The sequence below is a fragment of the Pleurodeles waltl genome, chromosome 4_2 (assembly GCF_031143425.1).
Source record: "Pleurodeles waltl isolate 20211129_DDA chromosome 4_2, aPleWal1.hap1.20221129, whole genome shotgun sequence".
NCBI lineage: Eukaryota > Metazoa > Chordata > Amphibia > Caudata > Salamandridae > Pleurodeles > Pleurodeles waltl.
Window position 1 is genome coordinate 829,633,893 of NC_090443.1, and position 18,668 is coordinate 829,652,560.

The 18,668-nt window shown below is 44.4% G+C and overlaps 1 protein-coding gene across 6 annotated transcripts in view; it reads right to left on the reverse strand.

Moving 5' to 3' along the window:
- PATJ (PATJ crumbs cell polarity complex component) overlaps positions 1-18,668 on the reverse strand; it is a 1,201,300-nt gene that overhangs the window by 495,744 nt on the left and 686,888 nt on the right. For all 6 annotated transcript variants that reach the window (XM_069232550.1, XM_069232545.1, XM_069232547.1 and 3 more), the window contains one exon: positions 4,232-4,309. In XM_069232550.1, the coding sequence (XP_069088651.1) occupies positions 4,232-4,309 (78 nt within the window). The remainder of the gene's footprint in view (positions 1-4,231; positions 4,310-18,668) is intronic.

Genomic DNA, 18,668 nt, shown 5'->3' on the forward strand with positions numbered 1-18,668 from the left:
TCAGAAAGGAACTGATGTCAGTGCGCAATGGTGGTACTTAAATGCAGCTCTGCTTGTCACTTTCGAAGCAGAACCATGTCAATGCACAATGCCCAATCCCACCAAGCAGGCTCCAGGAGAATCGCTTCCCTTTCCACCCCTAATCCCCCCCCCCTCCCCAGTGACGTCTTATGATGTCATCAGTTGGCTAACTCTCAAAATCGTCCCACTTGGAATGGTGAGGGCTGCACTTTTTGGACTTTGGGACACTGCCATGTAGACAAATCCACAAGACCGAGACATATTTGAAAACTAAACATCTGGGTGAGTCCAGGGTGGTGTGCTTCACATGCACCCTGCACCATTTTCTTACCCACAATGCCCTGCAAACCTCCAACTCTGCTGGAAATCACACACTTTTTCCACATTTTTGTGATGGAACCTTCTGGAATCTGCAGGAATCCACAGAATTCCTACCACCCAGCATTGTCTCATCTATACCGATAAAAATTCTGCCCCACTTGTCAGCCTAGAAATGTTTTTTTTTTTTTCTTCAAACTGCCCTTTTGGACCCACTGTGGTTCCCCCTCAATTTCGACAAGTTTTTGGCTCTTCCATGTCACAGGCACTTGGCCCACCTACACAAGTGGGGTATAATTTCTACCGGGACACCGAGGGGAATGTTGGGTGGTAGGAAATGTGTCCCAGTGCTGTGATACCACACAGAAATGTGGGAAAAATTTGTTTTTTAGCAAATTTTGAGGTTTGTTGAGGATTCTGGGTAGGAAAACACTGGGGATACATGCAAGTCACACCTCCCTGGACTCCCTAGGGTGTCTAGTTTTCAGAAATGTCTGGGTTTGGTAGGTTTCCCTGAATGGCTGCTGAGCCCAGGACCAAAAACGCAGGTGCCCTCCCACCCCGCAAAAACAGGTAGTTTTGTATTTGATACTTTCGATGTGTCCAGATAGTGTTTTGGGGCATTTCCTTTCGCTGGCACTAGGCCTACCCGCACAAGTGAGGTACCATTTGTATTGGGAGAACGCCTGGGAGTAAGGAAATTATTAGCTGCTCTCAGATTCCAGATCTTTCTGTCACCGAAATGTGAGGAAACTGTTTTTTTTTGCCAAATTTTGAGGTTTCCAAAGGATTCTGGGTAACAGAACCTGGTGAGAGCCCCACAAGTCACCCCATCCTTGATTCCCCTAGGTGTGTAGTTTTCAAAAATTCACAGGTTTGTTAGGTTTTTTTCAAGGTGCCGGCTGAGCTAGAGATAAAAGTCCACAGCTTGGCAATTTGTAAAAAACAGCTCAGTTTTCTTTGGGGAAAAAGTGATGTGTCCATGTTGTGTTTTGGGGCATTTTCTGTCGCGGGCACTAGGCCTACCTACACAAGTGAGATACCATTTTTATCGGCAGACTTGGGGGAAAGCTGGGTGGATGGAAACTTGTGGCTCCTCTCAGATTCCAAAACTTTCAGTCACTGAAATGTGATGAAAAAGTGTTTTTGGTCAAATTGTGAGGTTTGCAAAGGATTCTGGGTAACAGAACCTGGTGAGAGCCCCACAAGTCACCCCATCCTGGATTCCCCTAGGTGTCTAGTTTAAAAAAATGCACAGGTTTGGTAGGTTTTCCTAGGTGCCGGCTAAGCTAGAGATCAAAATCCACAGCTAGGCACTTTCCAAACAGGATAACCACAATGGAGAGCAGGTCAGTTACAGTTACCAGCTTAGGCCCACTGAAGTTTACCTTCGCAAGTCTGTGCAAAGAGCACTGTTCCTGTTGGAGAGGCCCACAAGGATCTGGGAGAGCATCACAGGAGGCTGTTGGCAAAGAGCTGGCTGACATTGTGGGTCGGCATTGCTGGAGCCTCACATTGGTGGTCTCCCTGAGTAGTAAATGCCACAGTGCAAAGAGTCGGATTGATGGAGCTGTGTGCTGATATGAGGTGCGAGTGAGGAGGTCTCATGCAAATGGGTCTGTTCACAATTGCGATAGCCCAAAAGCTTAATTTCAGTGCCCTCAAGCTACACGAATGGTAGATGACCTAGGAGGCTACTCTTGAGGATCAGGAAATCATTGTGTCGCAGCTGGGCCCAGGGACTGGTTCAGGATATTGGGGAGCCTTTTTTGTCCTGAGGTTCACAGGGGGTCAACAGACTAGCCATTAGAGTCAATCTGGTACCTAGGTTCAAGGGTGAAGTTGCAGGTCCAGTCTATCCTCACCCAGGGAAGCGGGCAGCAGGATGTGTCCATGTTGCGTTTCCTGTCTCGGGCGTTAGGCCTACCCACGCAAGCGAGGAACCATTTTTAATAGGAGACTTGGGCGAACACAGAATAGAAAAACAAGTGTTATTGCCCCTTGTCTTTCTCTACATTTTTTCCTTCCAAATGTAAAACAGTGTGTAAAAAAGACGTCTTTTTGAAAAATGCCGTTTAATTCACATGCTCGTACGGTGACCCCATAATTCAGAGATGTGCAAATAACCACTGCTTCTCAACACCCTATCTTGTGCCCATTTTGGAAATACAAAGATTTTCTTGATACCTATTTTTCCCTCTTTATATTTCACCAAATGAATTGTTGTATACCCGGTATAGAATGAAAACCCATTGCAAGGTGTAGCTCATTTATTCGCTCTGGGTACCTAGGGTTCTTGATGAACCTACAAGCCCTATATATCCCCACAACCAGAAGAGTCCAGCAGATGTAACGGTATATTGTTTTAAAAAATCTGACATCGCAGGAAAATGTTAGAGTAAAACGTGGAGAGAAATAGCTGTTTTTTCAGCTCAATTTCAATATTTTTTTATTTTAGCTGTTATTTTCTGTGAGAAAACCTTGTAGGATCTACACAAATGACCCCTTGCTGAATTCAGAATTTTGTCTGCTTTTCAGAAATGTATACCGTTCTAGGATCCAGCACTGGTTTCACACCCATACCTGTCACTAACAGGAAGGAGGCTAAAAGCACAAAAAATAGTAAAAATGGGGAATGTCCCAGTAAAATGCCAAAATTGTGTGGTTTTACCACCGCAAACCCTTTGTTGATGCCATTTTCAGGGGAAAAAACACAAGTCTTCTGCAGCCCATTTTTTGGGGAAAACACAAAATTTTCGCTGTATTTTGGCTAATTTCTTGGTCTCCTCCCAGGTGACCCACAAATTCTGGGTACCTCTAGAATCCCTAAGATGTTGGGAAAAAAAGACTCAAATTTAGCGTTGATAGCTTATATGGACGCAAAGTTATGAGGGGCTAAGCGCGAACTGCCCCAAATAGCCAAAAAAAGGCCTGGCAGCGAAGGGGTTAAGCGGTTCTGGATCCAGTCTGATGCCTGGGCATTATGCACAAGGTGAGGAATCTGCAGTTAGAAATATCTGCCAGAAAAGGAAGGTTTTATAGCTGAATACAACAAGCACATATCTCTAGTTCTGAAAGCAAGCAAGGACCCATTACAATGCAGGTGTTACCTATCTATGTTCCTATTAATTGTAGATATGAAAATAATAACCAAAGTATTAGCAAACAGACTGAGATATGTAATTGGGGACCTAATATATCCATCACAGGTGGGATTTGTACAAAATTGCTTCTCCGCAATCCTCCTTAGAACACTATCACATATATTATACAAAGTTAGGCATCATGAAGACAAAACAGGGCTTTGTTTGTTCTCACCTCGAAAAAATAATGGAACAAGAATGAAGGAGGGTGTAAGAGCATTTGTCAAAAGTAACCTCACAGAAAAAGAGTGAACCTAATTTTACTTCAAATCCAAATAAATACTTTAGGCACACATCATAAACAGAGTGAAGAAGAGATAGGCCGAAGAAATAGAAGGGTGGGTTTTCTGGTCACCTACCTTACCCAACCGCAAGACACATGAATCGTTTAGCAATAAACACACAAAAGGGGATTTACTGTAAGTACATGGCAGATGAGAGAAGTAATACAAAAATACTTTACAATTAAAAGAAAAGTTGCAGCCGCCTCACTTAGCCTTAATCAAGAATGATTTTTTCGGCATTCTTTTTTCTGCAAGCAAAATTAAACCTAATCCTAAACCTAATCAAACCACATTTTCACCAAAATCATGTTCTTATATTAGTTACAGATGTGTTATTTCCATTATGCTCACATATCACTAGACCACTAATATTGTGTGTAAACAAACAATAACAATTTATATTTTCATACACAGTTCAGTCTGGTAAATGGAAAACATTTACTATGTCAATAGCTAGTTACCTACTTTATCATTATCGTCTGCGCTTCCATTACTAGGATCCTTATTTCCCTTAGCTGCCTTGTTTTGAGTTACAGAAACAAGCTAAAAACAGAAGTAAATAAAGAAAAAAAAAATGTTTTACTATCCATTCATTACCATGGTGAATTTCCATTGTTTTTGTTCACTGACATTTTATTTGCAAATAACATTATAGTCACTATTAGGTCTGCCATTCAATATATAACAAAGATCGACTAAAGGTAGCACTGTAATTCCTACATGAGATGATATTGACTTTTGTGAAGGTGAACATTTAGACTTAATGACCTGAGGCGTAGATCATTATCAGAGATGAAATTGAAGGTAATATTTACCCTGTACAAAAAATCTATAAGATGGTGAAAGCATATGTTTGTTTAGTACAAATTAATTACCTCAAAAGCTTAAAGGTTTGGTAGAAAAAGTAGAAAAATTATATGGGTAAGGTTAGGTGTCCCTGATGGTGTTAAAATATATCATGGTGGAGACCCAGTTTTAGAATTTGAAATACCCTTTTAGTAAAAACACGATATAACTAAAGCTGTTTTAGTCAAGAATGGGAGTATTAAAATTAAATATGTGAGGTATGGAGGGGCTTGCTGGGGAATCTCGATGCTTTGTTTAGAGTTTATAGGTGCCCTAGGATTTGTCAATTTCACACTTGTATTGTTTTAAATATGTAATCCAATGTAAAAAAAAAGTGCAGCAATCAGATTCCCCTCTGTATTTGCCAACACCTGACTTTTTATTTTATTTTTTAGAATTGAAGTAATTCATCCTCTCTTCACATAAATTTCCCGAGTGGCTATCATCAGGAAAAAGCCAGTGGTATTCAGTGAGATACAATCTGCAGTACTGCATTTTTTCTAAAATCGAAAAAATAAAAAATTATATCCTGCTTCGTTAATTAAATCCTTATCACCTGTGGCCCATTTACATCCCCAATCAACAATGTCACTCATCCCTCCTCATAAACATTTACCCCACATGTTGTACAACCAGAGCTCATATTACCCCTAACAATGAACTCTACAATAACAACCCTATCACACACCTCCCTCTCACCAGGCAAAGCTTCTTAGGTAGAAATCATGTTCAAGTCTACATTAGCCACCAGACGATGTCTCTAGTTCTCTGAATCAGGGTTATTTCTACTCAAGATGCGTTTGAATTTCCTTTAGTTGGTGGTTATCACTCCATTCCAGAATCATCCCTACAGGCTCTCTCTTGCAGCAAAAATCCACATTAAAGCATTTAGGTATAATTTACATGACCTTTCATAGTAATACCACAGATTGCTTGCAAAGCAAGATGAAAATCCCTGGTGGTGTACACACAAAACACAGTTTTTCTCTTGATATACTCAAAACATAAAAATCCCACAAGGAACACAAATACAGCAATAGGTCTTCTCCCCTTATGCCCCAAGATTTAGGCATGAACCACAGCCTTACACCTAGAGTGCTTCCAAAATAAACTTAGAACTATGATTTGCTCTATTTACACGAAGAAACTGATTTCTCTCGAGTTCATCTCCTTAACCATATGTAGTTAGTTTTCCCAGTGCTGTGCAGCTATTTCCGTCCACACTCTATTCTCACACAAGCAGGTCACAGAGGCCTTTTACATACAAGACGCAGTTGCCTATCAGGACCCACTTCCTTCTCTATAAGAATGCTTACTACCATACTTGCATACCATTAGTCCTTATTTGATTTTACCTGAATGCTCAATACTTTCCCACTTTTGGATAGTGGATCTGGTCACCTTCAGCACCACTTCCAAGATTCCAGGACTCACAGGGAACCACTTGGAGGGTCAGGACGCACTATTGCTAGGCTTAGGTGTGGGTCCAAGGTAAAAGGAAGCTTTTCTGTCCCTCAGGCTCAAATCAGAATGCCTACAAATCAGCCATTGGAGTCACCCTGGTGGTCCTGGGTTCAAGTTGCAAATCCAGTCCTTCTTCCCCAGGTAAGGGGGGGGCGGGGCAGAAAGGCAACAATTCAGGCAAGGTAGTAGCATGGCTGCAGTCCAGCAGTTGTAGCCCTTTCAGCCACACAGTACTACTTCTTCCTGGCAGAGTAGTCACTAGGTACAAAAGTGTGCTGAAGAGTTGGTGTTTGAGGTTCCCCTTTTATACCCTGGTGCCCTTCTTCTAGAAGGTGGAAGAAGCTTCTAGACAGTGACTGGCTGTAGTGATCATAGGTACGTGTTAGGCCCTTCGGGCGAAGGCGAAGCACTCCCTATTCAGTTGTAAGTGAGACTGTGCTCAGCTCCGCCAATTTGGCAGATGGCCTATTCAGGCATACCTAATCACTCCATTGTGTGACTGTCTGGGAGGAATTCACAAGGTCTGTCAGTTACACCCAGTCATGTGACCCAAGGCAAGCTACAGGAACAAGAGGGTTAAAGGCAGAAAAATGCCAACTTTCTAAAAGTGGCATCTTCAAGATTGTAATAAAAAACTGACTTTACATTAAATAGGGATTCTCATTGCGATTCCAAAGACACCAAACATGATATAGTCTTCGGCTCCCAATTGGAAATTACAGCCTATTAAATGTAATACTGAATCCCCAATGTTATCCTATGGGATGGGGAGGCCTCACAGTAGTGAAAAACAAACTTAGGTTAGAATGTTTTTTTTATTTCAGCGCAATAGCCATTAAAGCACATTTAAAAATAATCTCATTATATAAAATACAAGATATGTATACAATGTGTCATAAACTTTAAAGCCAATAAAAAAAAATTAAAAAAATCCTTTCACATCTTTGAAAACCATATAAAATTATTACAAAATTCATAACAGGCATATAGACTGCTTAACCAAGTGCATAAAGTATTAAGGTCAATGGCATTAATATTGTGCATAGTACATACAGCGCCAGTACCTCATTTCCCTGGAAGAGTGCACAATTTTTGCCTGACTATCGACATCAAAATCAAAAACCGGGAAACTACAAAGGTCATCAATTGGCTAGTGTCTGATTTCAGAATTCTTAAAGCCTCTTTGTGTTCCCTAACACCTCGATTGCAGCACAGTGGTATTATCCAACTCTTCCTACTGCTCAGGTAGGCTTGGCAAAAGAACACGCTCAAGAGCTTCTCTAGTGTTGCCACAGGATAGGCACTGCCAGTCCTCCACCCTGTGAGCTTGTGCCCATTTTGCAATATAAGAATGGAGGGGCAATGTCCCAAAGTGAAACTGTAGAAACAGCCTCCTGGCTGATATTGGCTCTATCTCATCCAGGACGTGTTCTTCCAAAAAGGAATCCTTCACTGTGAGAAAAGCATTGGTTAGGGTGCCAAGTTTTGGGTGGTGTATATACATCTCTATATGTTGCCAATAGATAGGTTTAATATGCATCATGGAGGTAGCCCTAGCCTCCCCTGGAGTATTCCATAGGCTCCCTCCCCCAAATCTACAAGGGTCGTTTTTCCATATCTTAACCAGGGTAGGTTGCATGAGCCAGCGATACATAGGATTCCTTCTAAACCCTGGCAATAAGAGCACAATTCAGGAGTAGCCCAAATTCTTCTCCATTCTAAGACAGGTCTCATTCCTATCTTATCAGAGATTGGTATAAGCCCTAGATGTAATCTGAGAGAGAATGGTGATGCTTATATTTAAGCCTGTCAAGCTGGTGCATACATTGATTTTCAGCTGTTACTAAGGAAGTTGCATCCCTGGGTCCCCACAATTCTGTACCATAGAAGGCTGCCCCAAGGGTCCGATGATTATAAATCTGAGTAGCCGGGGAGATAGCACAAAACTGCAAGCCTCAAGACAATTTAACTATTCCTCCGGCTACTTGCTCCATTTTGAGTTTTAGCCTGTGGTGGATTATACGAGTATGTCTTTTAAGCTGTTCCATTAGTGTAATACAAATCAAAGGTGGGCACACGTTCCAATGAGGTCCCCAATAATGTAGAATTAGGTCTGGATGAGTGACAGGGGTTCAAGACCATATACTTTGTTTTCCCTACATTGATCTCCAAATCCCTCTGCTTTCAAAAACATTTGAAGCAATCCAAAAGTTTTTGGAGTCTCATGGGTGATTTAGAGAGAAGCAAAGTATAAGTATTGTCAGCAAACATGAGGGCAGGGACACTTGGGTTTTCCAGGCTAGTAGCGTTATTGTCACATTGGTCACCAAAAAATACTAAGCGGTGGATGTACAACATGAACAGTATGGGAGCGAGTACACAACCCTGTCTGCCTCCTCTATTGACGGGGATTGGATCAGTCAATTCACCCACTTGACTGCACCTAGCTTGCGCATAGTTGTTTTTGTGCAGCCTTATACTGATGTCCAGCAGGTACTTGGTCACCCCCCATTTCAAATAGTACCTGCCAGAGGGAGGATCTTGGCACTAAATCAAATGCAGTACGCAAATCCACAAAATACACATAAAGACGACCACCACCCAAAGAAACAGTTTTTCAAAAAAATACCTGGAGCCAAAACATTTGGTCAATAGTATTTGTGCGTTCTCAGAAGCCCGCTTGCAGAGGAGTCAGGATTTCATTAATAGTTAGCCATTCCTAGAGTCTATCCAGGATTATCCAGCTGAATAACTTTTACAAGCTATCTATAAGACTTATGGGTCTATAAGTGGTTGGTGTATCTCAGGAGCCCTTTTTGAATATAGGGATCATTTCTGACTCTGGAACAAATTTCGAAATTTTTCACTACCAGGACATGTAAAACTTAAAAGTATATGTCCAACCTGTTAATTATACAGCATACTGCCCTATGGGCTACCTGGGGTCTACCTTAGGGGTGATGTATATGTGCTAAAAGTTGAGCTTAAGGCTTGGCTAGGGGTTTTAATGTGAAGTCAACATTGCAGTTTATATCTGTACTCAGGCTGCAGTAGCAGGCCCTGGACACGTTTTAAGATGCTTCCTAAGTGGGTGGCATAATAAGTGCTCAGGCCCACTGGTAGCATTTAGCTTACAGGCACCGGGTATATGATATACCACTCTACAAAGGTCTTGCAATTAGGTTAAGTGTGCCAATTGAGTATAAGCCGATATAACCATGTTTTAGGGGAGTGAGAACAAGCACTTTAGTGCAGGTTATCAGTGGTAAAGTGAACAGAGTCTTAAGGCCAACAGAAATAAGTTCAGCAAAATGGAGGAGGAGAGGACAGGTCTAACACCAAGAAAAAGCGAGAACTTAACATGATGATTGCATTTCACAGCTCTGGTCAGAGAGGAGCCAACTGTTGGCACTACTGTCAGCGGCATTCTTTTTGTACACTTGTTTCATACTTGATGAATCTTGAGTGTAGAGTGTATAGTTTTGCCTACAGCAGAAGCACAAAACTACTGAATTCTAGCGATCTGTAAAGGTCGTTACCCGATTGTGATGCAGGTAACATGGACCTATTTAGACACAGCACATTACTTCCCACAGGACTACAAAATTCTTTGCACCTGCTTTAAAAAGAGAAAACAGAGCGAAACAAGGATCTTGGAGTGGTTCAAGTAATACATAGAAACGTCCTCACACCAAAAAACAAAGGTTCTACTCATATCTCGTTCAAGATAATTGAACATTTCTTTTAAATGCAATTATATAGTGACCTCTTTGAAATCTACAACTCCTATTCCCTCAGTTTTGTCTGGAGGAGTAAATGCACATGCATGCTGGATCAGACTGAATTAATTTGAAGCCAGTAGGATATACATATAATTCTCAGGCTATAAACCTTACCAAGACACCCATTACCACATCTCACTAACTACCACCCCACCAAGCTAATCTTAAAGAGGGTACAGAACCTATGCAAACATAGGCTACTTACAATTGGTAATACCTTTTCTGAAGGATACTCTATCTGCAGATTCCTCCCCTTCCGATTTATCACCTTGGGAATCTCCTCAGGCTCAATACTGGATCCAGAAACTCTTGCACATCGACAGGAGGTGCGATCGACCTACTCCAAAACTCAGGCTCACCTCTGGTCATGACTACTAGGAGTTGCATAAAGACGCAGACCTGCACACTGTTGTCAATTTAATCTCCACCCAAGAATGCAAAACTTAAATATTGATCTTCTGCTGGTAGTATACAAAAGCAAACTTGAGCCCTTTTTAATCTCTGAATGTCTACGCCACAGAACGAGTGGGTGGGCAGGTGGTGATGACGCTGTGGTTTGATAGTGTATCAGTGTATAGCGTGATGTGACAGTGGGGTTGGGGAGAGTAAGCAAATGATCCTCAATGTAGACTTGTGAATCCGTGCAGGAGTAACTGGTTAAAGTATTGAAAAATGTCTAAGTTGCTGCCAACCACATGTCCAAAATCAGAACTTTGGAGGAATGATCACTGGGGAGGATCCTTTTTGGCCAAGCCGTAACACAGTTTGATGAAGTGGACAATCAATCTGGATAGGATCTGTTTCTAGATCACCCTTCCTTTGTTCTCAGGAGCTAACACAACAAACTCCTTATCCCCGGTACTCCCTAAGTCCCATCAATACAAACGCTAAGAGCAAGTCGTTGACCCAACCTATGTAGCCTAGTATCCTCTTTAGACGGATATGGCAGAGAAAAGAACATAATGGATTGCCCCAGGTGAAAAGGTGCCACCAGTTTCAGAAGAAAGAATACGCACATACTAAGCACCACTTTGTCAGTTAAAAATAAGGGAGTATACGGAGAGTGAACTGACAAGGCTTCTTGGTCTCTGTTGTTGATGGCAAAGAGAAATATTGCCTAGCGTAAAGAGTCTCAGCACAACCCTGAAGAGGCTTGAAAAGAGCGCAAATCAAGTATGAAAGAACCAAACTGAGGTCCCACTGTAGCCTGATGAAGTAGGGAGGTGGAAATATAAGTGAAAGCCATTTTCGAAACACATCATCATAGGTGATTTGAAAATGAGGGCTCATCAATCAAATAAAGTAAGGCCATGAAGAACAATAAGTAATTCTTAAAGACACCCACAGCACAGCCTTGCCAGGCCAAAAACACAAAACAAAGCATATCAGACAATTGAACTTGTTGAGGGTCAACCTGCTTCTCTTCGCACCAAATGAATAATGTGGACCAGTTGCCTTAATATAGTGATTTGGCGGAAGGGTAGCAAGCAGCCAAAATGACATTATCCATCTGAGTTGGTTCCGTCAAAATTTCCATTTATGAAGATGTAGCTTAGGGAGGGTTTGACTGCAACACCCTGTTTGGTGATGGGATAGCAGTTTCTGCTGAAGAAGAACCCAAAGTGACGGTCAGAGGTTCAGGGTCAGAAGTTCAGAGTACCACACCCTCTCTCCTTGCCCAATCCGGTGGCAACAGAATCTGCCTGACTTTGCTCAAGAGATGTTGATCAGTTTCAGCAGAAAGGGCAGAAATGATAACGTAGGCCAAAGTCCCACTGAAGGCAGAATGTACCTCCTCTTGAGAAAGAAACCCCACAGCAAAAGTGTTAACAATGAGTATTTTCAGATGTAAACTGCAGATCTACCAAGGATATGCCCCAATGGACGAAGATATCCCATAATACCTCAAGGTGCAGGTGCTACTACTGAATTCATCTGCCCTGATGTTTAGCGATACTGCTGGTGTCTGCCCATCAGAAAAACTCATGAAGCGCCAGCTATCATCAAAGCCTCGCAGCCTCCACACAGAGGAAACCAGAACTGTTATTTGTTGCAGTACCACATTGTGGTTGTGTAGTCTGTCAGCACCTGGTTCGACCAGCTCTAAATGGAAAGCAGTAAAGTTTTTAGGGCCAGCTGGACAGCGCTCTGCTGCAGAAGATGTATGTGGTGGTGCTGCTCGATCTTAGATGAGAGACCTATGATCTCCACTTTGTCTAGGCGACTTTCCCAGCGCCACGTCACACCAGTCATTACTGTGAGCTTGTTGAGGTGCAAGAAAAATGACTTGCTGCATATGAGGGGCAATAGTTATCCACCAGTGCTTGGCCTAGTGCAGGTACAGATTGTATTGAAGGGTCTGCATATTCCAATGGGCATTGGGCATGAGGCAACAGCAGGGAGCCAAGAACCCAAGCAACTTCACAACCATCACAGTTGGAACAAAAGCTCTTGTCTGAAATATCGGGGTCACAGTGTGAATGGCCCTGACTCGCGGAAGGTACGAAAAGGTCAGACCTTTGCCTTGCTAAAGGGAGTCCCCAGCACCGGCTGAAGGTTTGATTTGGGCTCATTAATGGAGAACCACAGGGTAGGCAGCAATGATGCAGTTTTTTGTAACCTGTCCAAGGTTACAAAAAGCAAGCCAGGACTCACTGTCATAACCTCTGCAAAGACCTGAGGGGCACATACAAGTCCAAATGGCCACACAGTGAATTAGGAACGGTCTGACCCCACCACAATGCAGAGAGATGTCATGAGGGACTGCAGTCCAGGCACATGAAAGTATACATACTATACATGCAAGGACAACATCCAGTCCACAGGCTTCCAGGCCTGCAAAGCCAGAGGAAATGTCATCATTTACAACTTCCCCTTCTGGAAAAAGATGTTCAAGAGTCTGGTGTCTAGAATCAGTTGCAGTCCCCAGTCTTTCTTGGGAAATCTACTGGGATGAACAACCCAGTCCTTTCTCCACCTTTGGCACCGGTTTGGCTACCCTTTTGGCCAGAAATACGATCATTCCTTTTACAGTTTTGTGGTGTGATCTACCAATGCCTGGGTCTGAACTTTGGAATATCAGTAGGTATTTTTAAAAAGGTAAGTATTAAAAGGGAGCAACCTGTTACAAGTAAGGAACCTGGGTACACATTCAATATAAAACAACAGTGGTTCCCCGGCATTAATTATTAGAAAATTATTCTTTCATTTCTACCCAGAAACCAGGGCAAAAGTATAATGCCTCTATTTGTGTACTGTGTAATAGCTTCATAATGAGACCACAACTCACACAATGTGACAGAATATATATTTTTTGATAACCAATTTTATTTAATTTAACAACACAGGATATCATCCACCGAGATGTACAAGTAAATGACAAAATAATTCTGAGCTACAATATCAAATAAGCACAGTCCTTTATCACACTTATACAGCTTACATTGGCAAATCGTAGTGAGCACACCATTTACTCCAAATTTTCCCAGGCCTCATAAATGGGCAGCTCCTGACACCCACACCAATCAACAACTCTTTGCATGCCACCAGGGTGAGAGGTCAAGGATGCTTCCAATTACGCACAATATAGTGCTTAGCAACCAAAGAAGCCACCCCTACAAACGTCCACTCAGAGCAGGATTCACCAATGCCCTCCAATAGGCTCTGGAGTGCCTCCCAGGTACCCAATTCAATCCAATGCCCCTGGACCTCTGAAATTTCAAGACTCACTCATCTAAAAAAGGTGTTAAAGTTGGGCAAGACCAGACGATATGGTAAAAATTGGTAGCGGAAGTGAAGCAGTGGGGACAGGCAGGTTGGTCTGTATGGCCCATCCTCTACAAGCGTTGGGAGGACACATGTAGATAATTAATCTGGACCATCTGTAGACATGAGGAGATCGCTAGTTACCTCTGTGCTAGACAAGCCTCCCGCCAATCCCCATCATCCAACTCATCCACCCAGTTCTCCTATCTACACTGAAGGGGAAGGAGCAGATCTGGTGGGTTCATCATCAGGGAGCAATAGGCCGTCGAAATCATCTCTTTACCTAATCGCCCCATCACAAGTTTCACCTCAAGGGGTCTAAATTCAGGCATCTGTTCGGAAACTTGGAGGTGGGCAAGGAGCGCGTGGCGCAGTTGAAGGTAGCGAAAAAATTGAGTGCGAGACACACCATAATGGTCTTGTAGCTCTTGAAAGGACATCAAGGACCCACCTTGGCGAACATCACCCAAGTATGTAATACCTATGTGGGCTCAGTTGAAGAAGCCCTCTAGTTGCGACACCTGTCTTAGCGAAGTACCCCCTCATACTGGTGTTATATCTCTGAGGCGACGAGTCCATTGGATAAGGCACACATCCGCTCTCCAACAGAGCAGCAACACTCTGGTATAGGACAGAGCTGTGGAGGGTATGGGACTGCCATAGAGTAGGTCAATGAGCCTATCAAATCCCAAGTGATGCTGTTATAGTCTATATGCTGGATCACCCCATACTCTGGCAAACCACTTGTTTACTGGGACCAGGTATGATGCAAAATAATAGCCATATAAATCTGAGATGTCGAGGCCCCCATCAAAGGTTGACTCACACACTGACGCGAAGGACACCCGATGACGCCCATCTGCCCAGATGAAGGATGTCAATTTCGATGTAAGAGATCGAAACCACGTACGTGGAATTGGATGAGGATAGTTTGCCAGGATATATAGCTACTGGGGAAGACACATATTTTTCAAAACTGCGATACGCCCAAATGGATTCAATGGCAGATGGAACCATGAGCTTAAATCTCGATCCAGTGTTAGAAGAAGGGTGGAAAATCAGGGACCACCCCATGTCCGGAAGGGTAGAGATGTGGATCCCTAGGTACATGAAAGTGGTTCCTAATAACCAAAGCTCTCGAAAGGTAGCTGGGGAGAGCAAATAAGGATTATAGCGGAGGGTGTAAAGCAATCGCAATAACCCAAAGTCAGTCAGTGGTTACACACAAAGACAGAACCACACCAGTGTTGGAAAAAAAAGTATCATTTATTAAAACACAGGCCCCAGTAGGGGGGAGGTGCAAATCATATACTAAAAAAATGGGATGAGAAAATCACAACTAACCAGGACTGACACCCAAGGGTCTTACGGGCTGGGGAAGTAGGCTGGGGAAGTACTAAAATACAGGCGCCGGTGGGAGAGATGTTACCCCAGGTCAGGAGTCCATAGGATAACATGGGGAAGTAGCGGTTATAGTTTCTGTGCTTCAGGACCCTTCCCAGAGGACCCTGAGGAAACCTGTTGAAACAAGGAAGGTTCAAGAGTGCCCCACCCATGGATATCCGGAGAAGTGAAGTACCTACACCAGGGAGCTGAGGTGCATAGGGTTGAAGTCGTGTCAGAACCTCCTGCTGAAGTCAAAGGGGAACCTGGCTGTCCAGCTGCTGTTGTGACCTGTGGACCAGGACGGTGGAACCCAGGCATGGATTCTGGATGAGGAGGACCTGTAGAAAGAGGACAGAGTCCACACCACCTGGTGATGCCCAGAGGGTGCAGAAGGGCAATGTCCATCCTTCATGTGGATGCCTACCTGTTGGACGATTGTAGAAATGCAGCTGTGGCATCCTGGTGATGCAGGTGGATCCCAGGAGTTGTCCACCGGCTATCCCAAGCCGGCCGTCAAACTGCAGAATGGTCAGTGGCCAGCAGGACCACCAACAAGCCTGCTCAAATTCGAGAGAAGAGATGCAAGCAGAGTTGCAGAAGGGGGAACCAGCAAGGTCCAAGGGATTCAACCTTTTCAGGTAAGTCAGGGCCAGCCCCCTGGCAAAAAGGAGAGCCAACAGAAATCAATGGATACCCTCGTAGGGCCCATTGGCAGCAGGCACAGGGAGAAGCGAGGAGGCCTCAGCAGCAAAAGGAAGATGGATGCTCACATTGCAGGTGTTGCAGGGAGGATGTCAGCCTTAGAGTTGTATGATGCTTGAGGCTGTGGCTTCTTCGAGCTAGGAAGTTTTCAGACTGAAGAGCCAATAAGTCTTGGCAATGACAAACAGACGTGGTGAACAGGGGTTTCATCCAAGCAGTTCCAAAGAGGGACCACAATCTTCCCAGTTGCAAAGAAGATAGGTTAGACCTCCGGAGAGCCACAGAATCACCACCTGTGTTGCAGAGCCTTGAAGAGTCCATGAGACTGCAGGATCCACAAACCGGTTGTCGACGTTGAGGTGCTTGTAGGGGAGTGACTCCTTCACTCCAAGGGAGATTCCTTCTCGATGTCCTTAGTGTAGGCAGTGTCCGTGTGACTCTGGAGGATGCACTGCCACAGAAGTTGTAGATTCCTTGCAATATCCGGGGACAAAGTTGCACGAGGTGCCCTCCTACCAGTTGGAGTCTTGTCTTTGGTCCGGCGAAGTCCTGCAGCAGAATCCGGTGTCAAGGTCGCATAAGTGTCTTGGAAAAGAATTTTGCAGATGAATCTGGGGTCCCACCCTCAGGGTAGCCCTTAAGTAACCCTAGAAACGAGTTGGACAACTGCTGCAGTGATCCAACTATCGAGGGGGGGGGGGGGGCTGAGGTCAGGGACGCTACTCTGCTGGACTGACCAGTCACATGCCCCCAGGGGCCTCTGCTCATCTTATTTCTATGATGGCAGAATCAAGTGGCCACCTGGCAGAGCTCTGGGCACCTCCCTAGGGAAGGAGCAGGACAGGGGGTGGTCACCCCCTGTCCTTTGTGATTTTTCACGCCAGAGCAGGAGCTGGTGGGCTCCTGCAATAGAGAAAACCAGTGTTGCAAGGAGGGCACCAAATGTGCCCTTCAAAGCAGTCTGGTGGCACTCAGGAGCACCCCCACCCTAGCCCAGAGACACCTATTTCTAAAAGAGAGGCAGTAACATCTCTCCTCTACAGGAAATTATTTGTTTTGCCTTCCCCTGCCAGAGTTAAGCTCAGCAGCAGGATGGCAGAACAGTGTCTGGGGTCGGCGGCAGCACTGGCTTGCATGCACAACCTGCAAGGCTGGACAGGCAGACATGGGGGATCCACTAAGGAACCCCCAAAAGACATGGTATCATGCAACAAACGCTGCAACCAGTGTAGTTGTATGATTCCAACATGTTTCATACCAAACATGACCAGGTTTGGTGAAGCCATTATGTAGTTGGACATCGCGTGATGACCAGTGTTCACTACATACCTTAAAATGTCTTAACCACACTTACAAAGCCCAGAAAATAGACTCTGGAGTTTCTAGGGGTACCTCTGCTCATGCAAGGGTACCCTCACATTTAGAACCATGCACCCTGACCTAGGGCTGAAAGGCCTACCTTAGGAGTGACATAGGGTCAGAGTGCAGTGACCAGGATATAAGGTACACTTTGTCTGGTGTAAAAAGGTGCATGCACCATTTCACACAGGCTGCAATGGCAGGCCAGTAGTCTTAGTGTGCAGGGGCTCCCATGGGTGGCATATTCATGCTGCAGCCCATGGGGGACCGCTGGTGTACCAATACCCTGGGTACCTAAGTACCAAATACTAGAGACTAACAAGGGTACAACAGTATGCCAATTGTTGGGTGTAAGAGTTACTTACCAACCAAATTTAGGGGAGAAAACATAGACACTGGGGGTCCTGGTTGGCAGGCTCCCAGTGTACTACAGTCAAAACAGAGACACCAAGCAAAACGTTTGAGTAACCATGTCAGAAAGATCCTACTTTCCTACATCGATACCTGTGAATCATTGAGGAAAAGCAGAACATCGTTGGCAGAGAGTGCGATCCGGTCTTCCATGCAATGTCCCCACGCCAGCCCCGAACCCATGCGTTGCACCAGATCAGGCAAGCCAATGGTTCTATAATGAGGGTGAAAAGCAGTGGGGACAGCCCTGTCGCATCCCTCTGCAGATTGGGAAGGACGAGGAGAGAATTCCATTCAACTGAACTTGTGTGGAGGAGGCTTTATATAGCAATCCCACCAAGCCATGAAATTTGGGCCTGAAGCCCACCCGTTGAAGCACGGTCTCAAGACACAACCACAACACTGTGTCAAACGCTTTGTGAAAGTCAATAAGAAGGAGGGCCAGATTGCCTTTGAGTTCGGTTGCCTGAGGGAGGGCCAGCTGCATTCTTTGGCTACAGTGACAAATGCTCCTACCAGGAATGAAGCCAGATTGGTCCGAATGAATGAAGTAGGTAAGAGTTTGAGTCAGTCAAGTGTTTCCTCTCAAAGACTTTAATGTCTGCGTTAGTAAATGAAATCGGACGGTATGAGGAGCAATTTTCTGTCGGGTTTCCCATCTTTGGTATAACCACGATGGTGGCAGTATTGAGACCTGCGGGGAATGTACCATTTTGCAGTGACTCAGTATAGAGGGCCATCAAATGGGGTATCAATATATCCTGGTAGCACTTAAAAAACTCAAGGGGGAATCTATTAGGTCCCGGGGTCTTGCCAGGTTGGAGATCTGTAATGGCCTGCCCAACTTCTTCCAATGACAGTGGCAGATCCAGTTCTCGGGCTAAGGAGAAAGGAATAGACGGCAGAGGCACATCCCAGAAGTGGGTACTAAAGTTCACCAGGTGGTGTCAGACGCACCACATATAAGTCTTGGTAAAAGTCTGGGCTCTCATGGGCAGTTCCTCGTAAAGAATGCCAGAGGAGTCCTTAATAGCTGGGGCCACTCTTTTAGAAACCCCTCTTGTCGCTAACCAGCATAACAGCTAACCTAACCTAAAGCATACACCCGTTGGGTAGACGCCCACCAGCATTGCCGGGCTTCCTCCATGGAGATCTGACGGAGCCTGGATCTCGCCATCAAAAGCTGG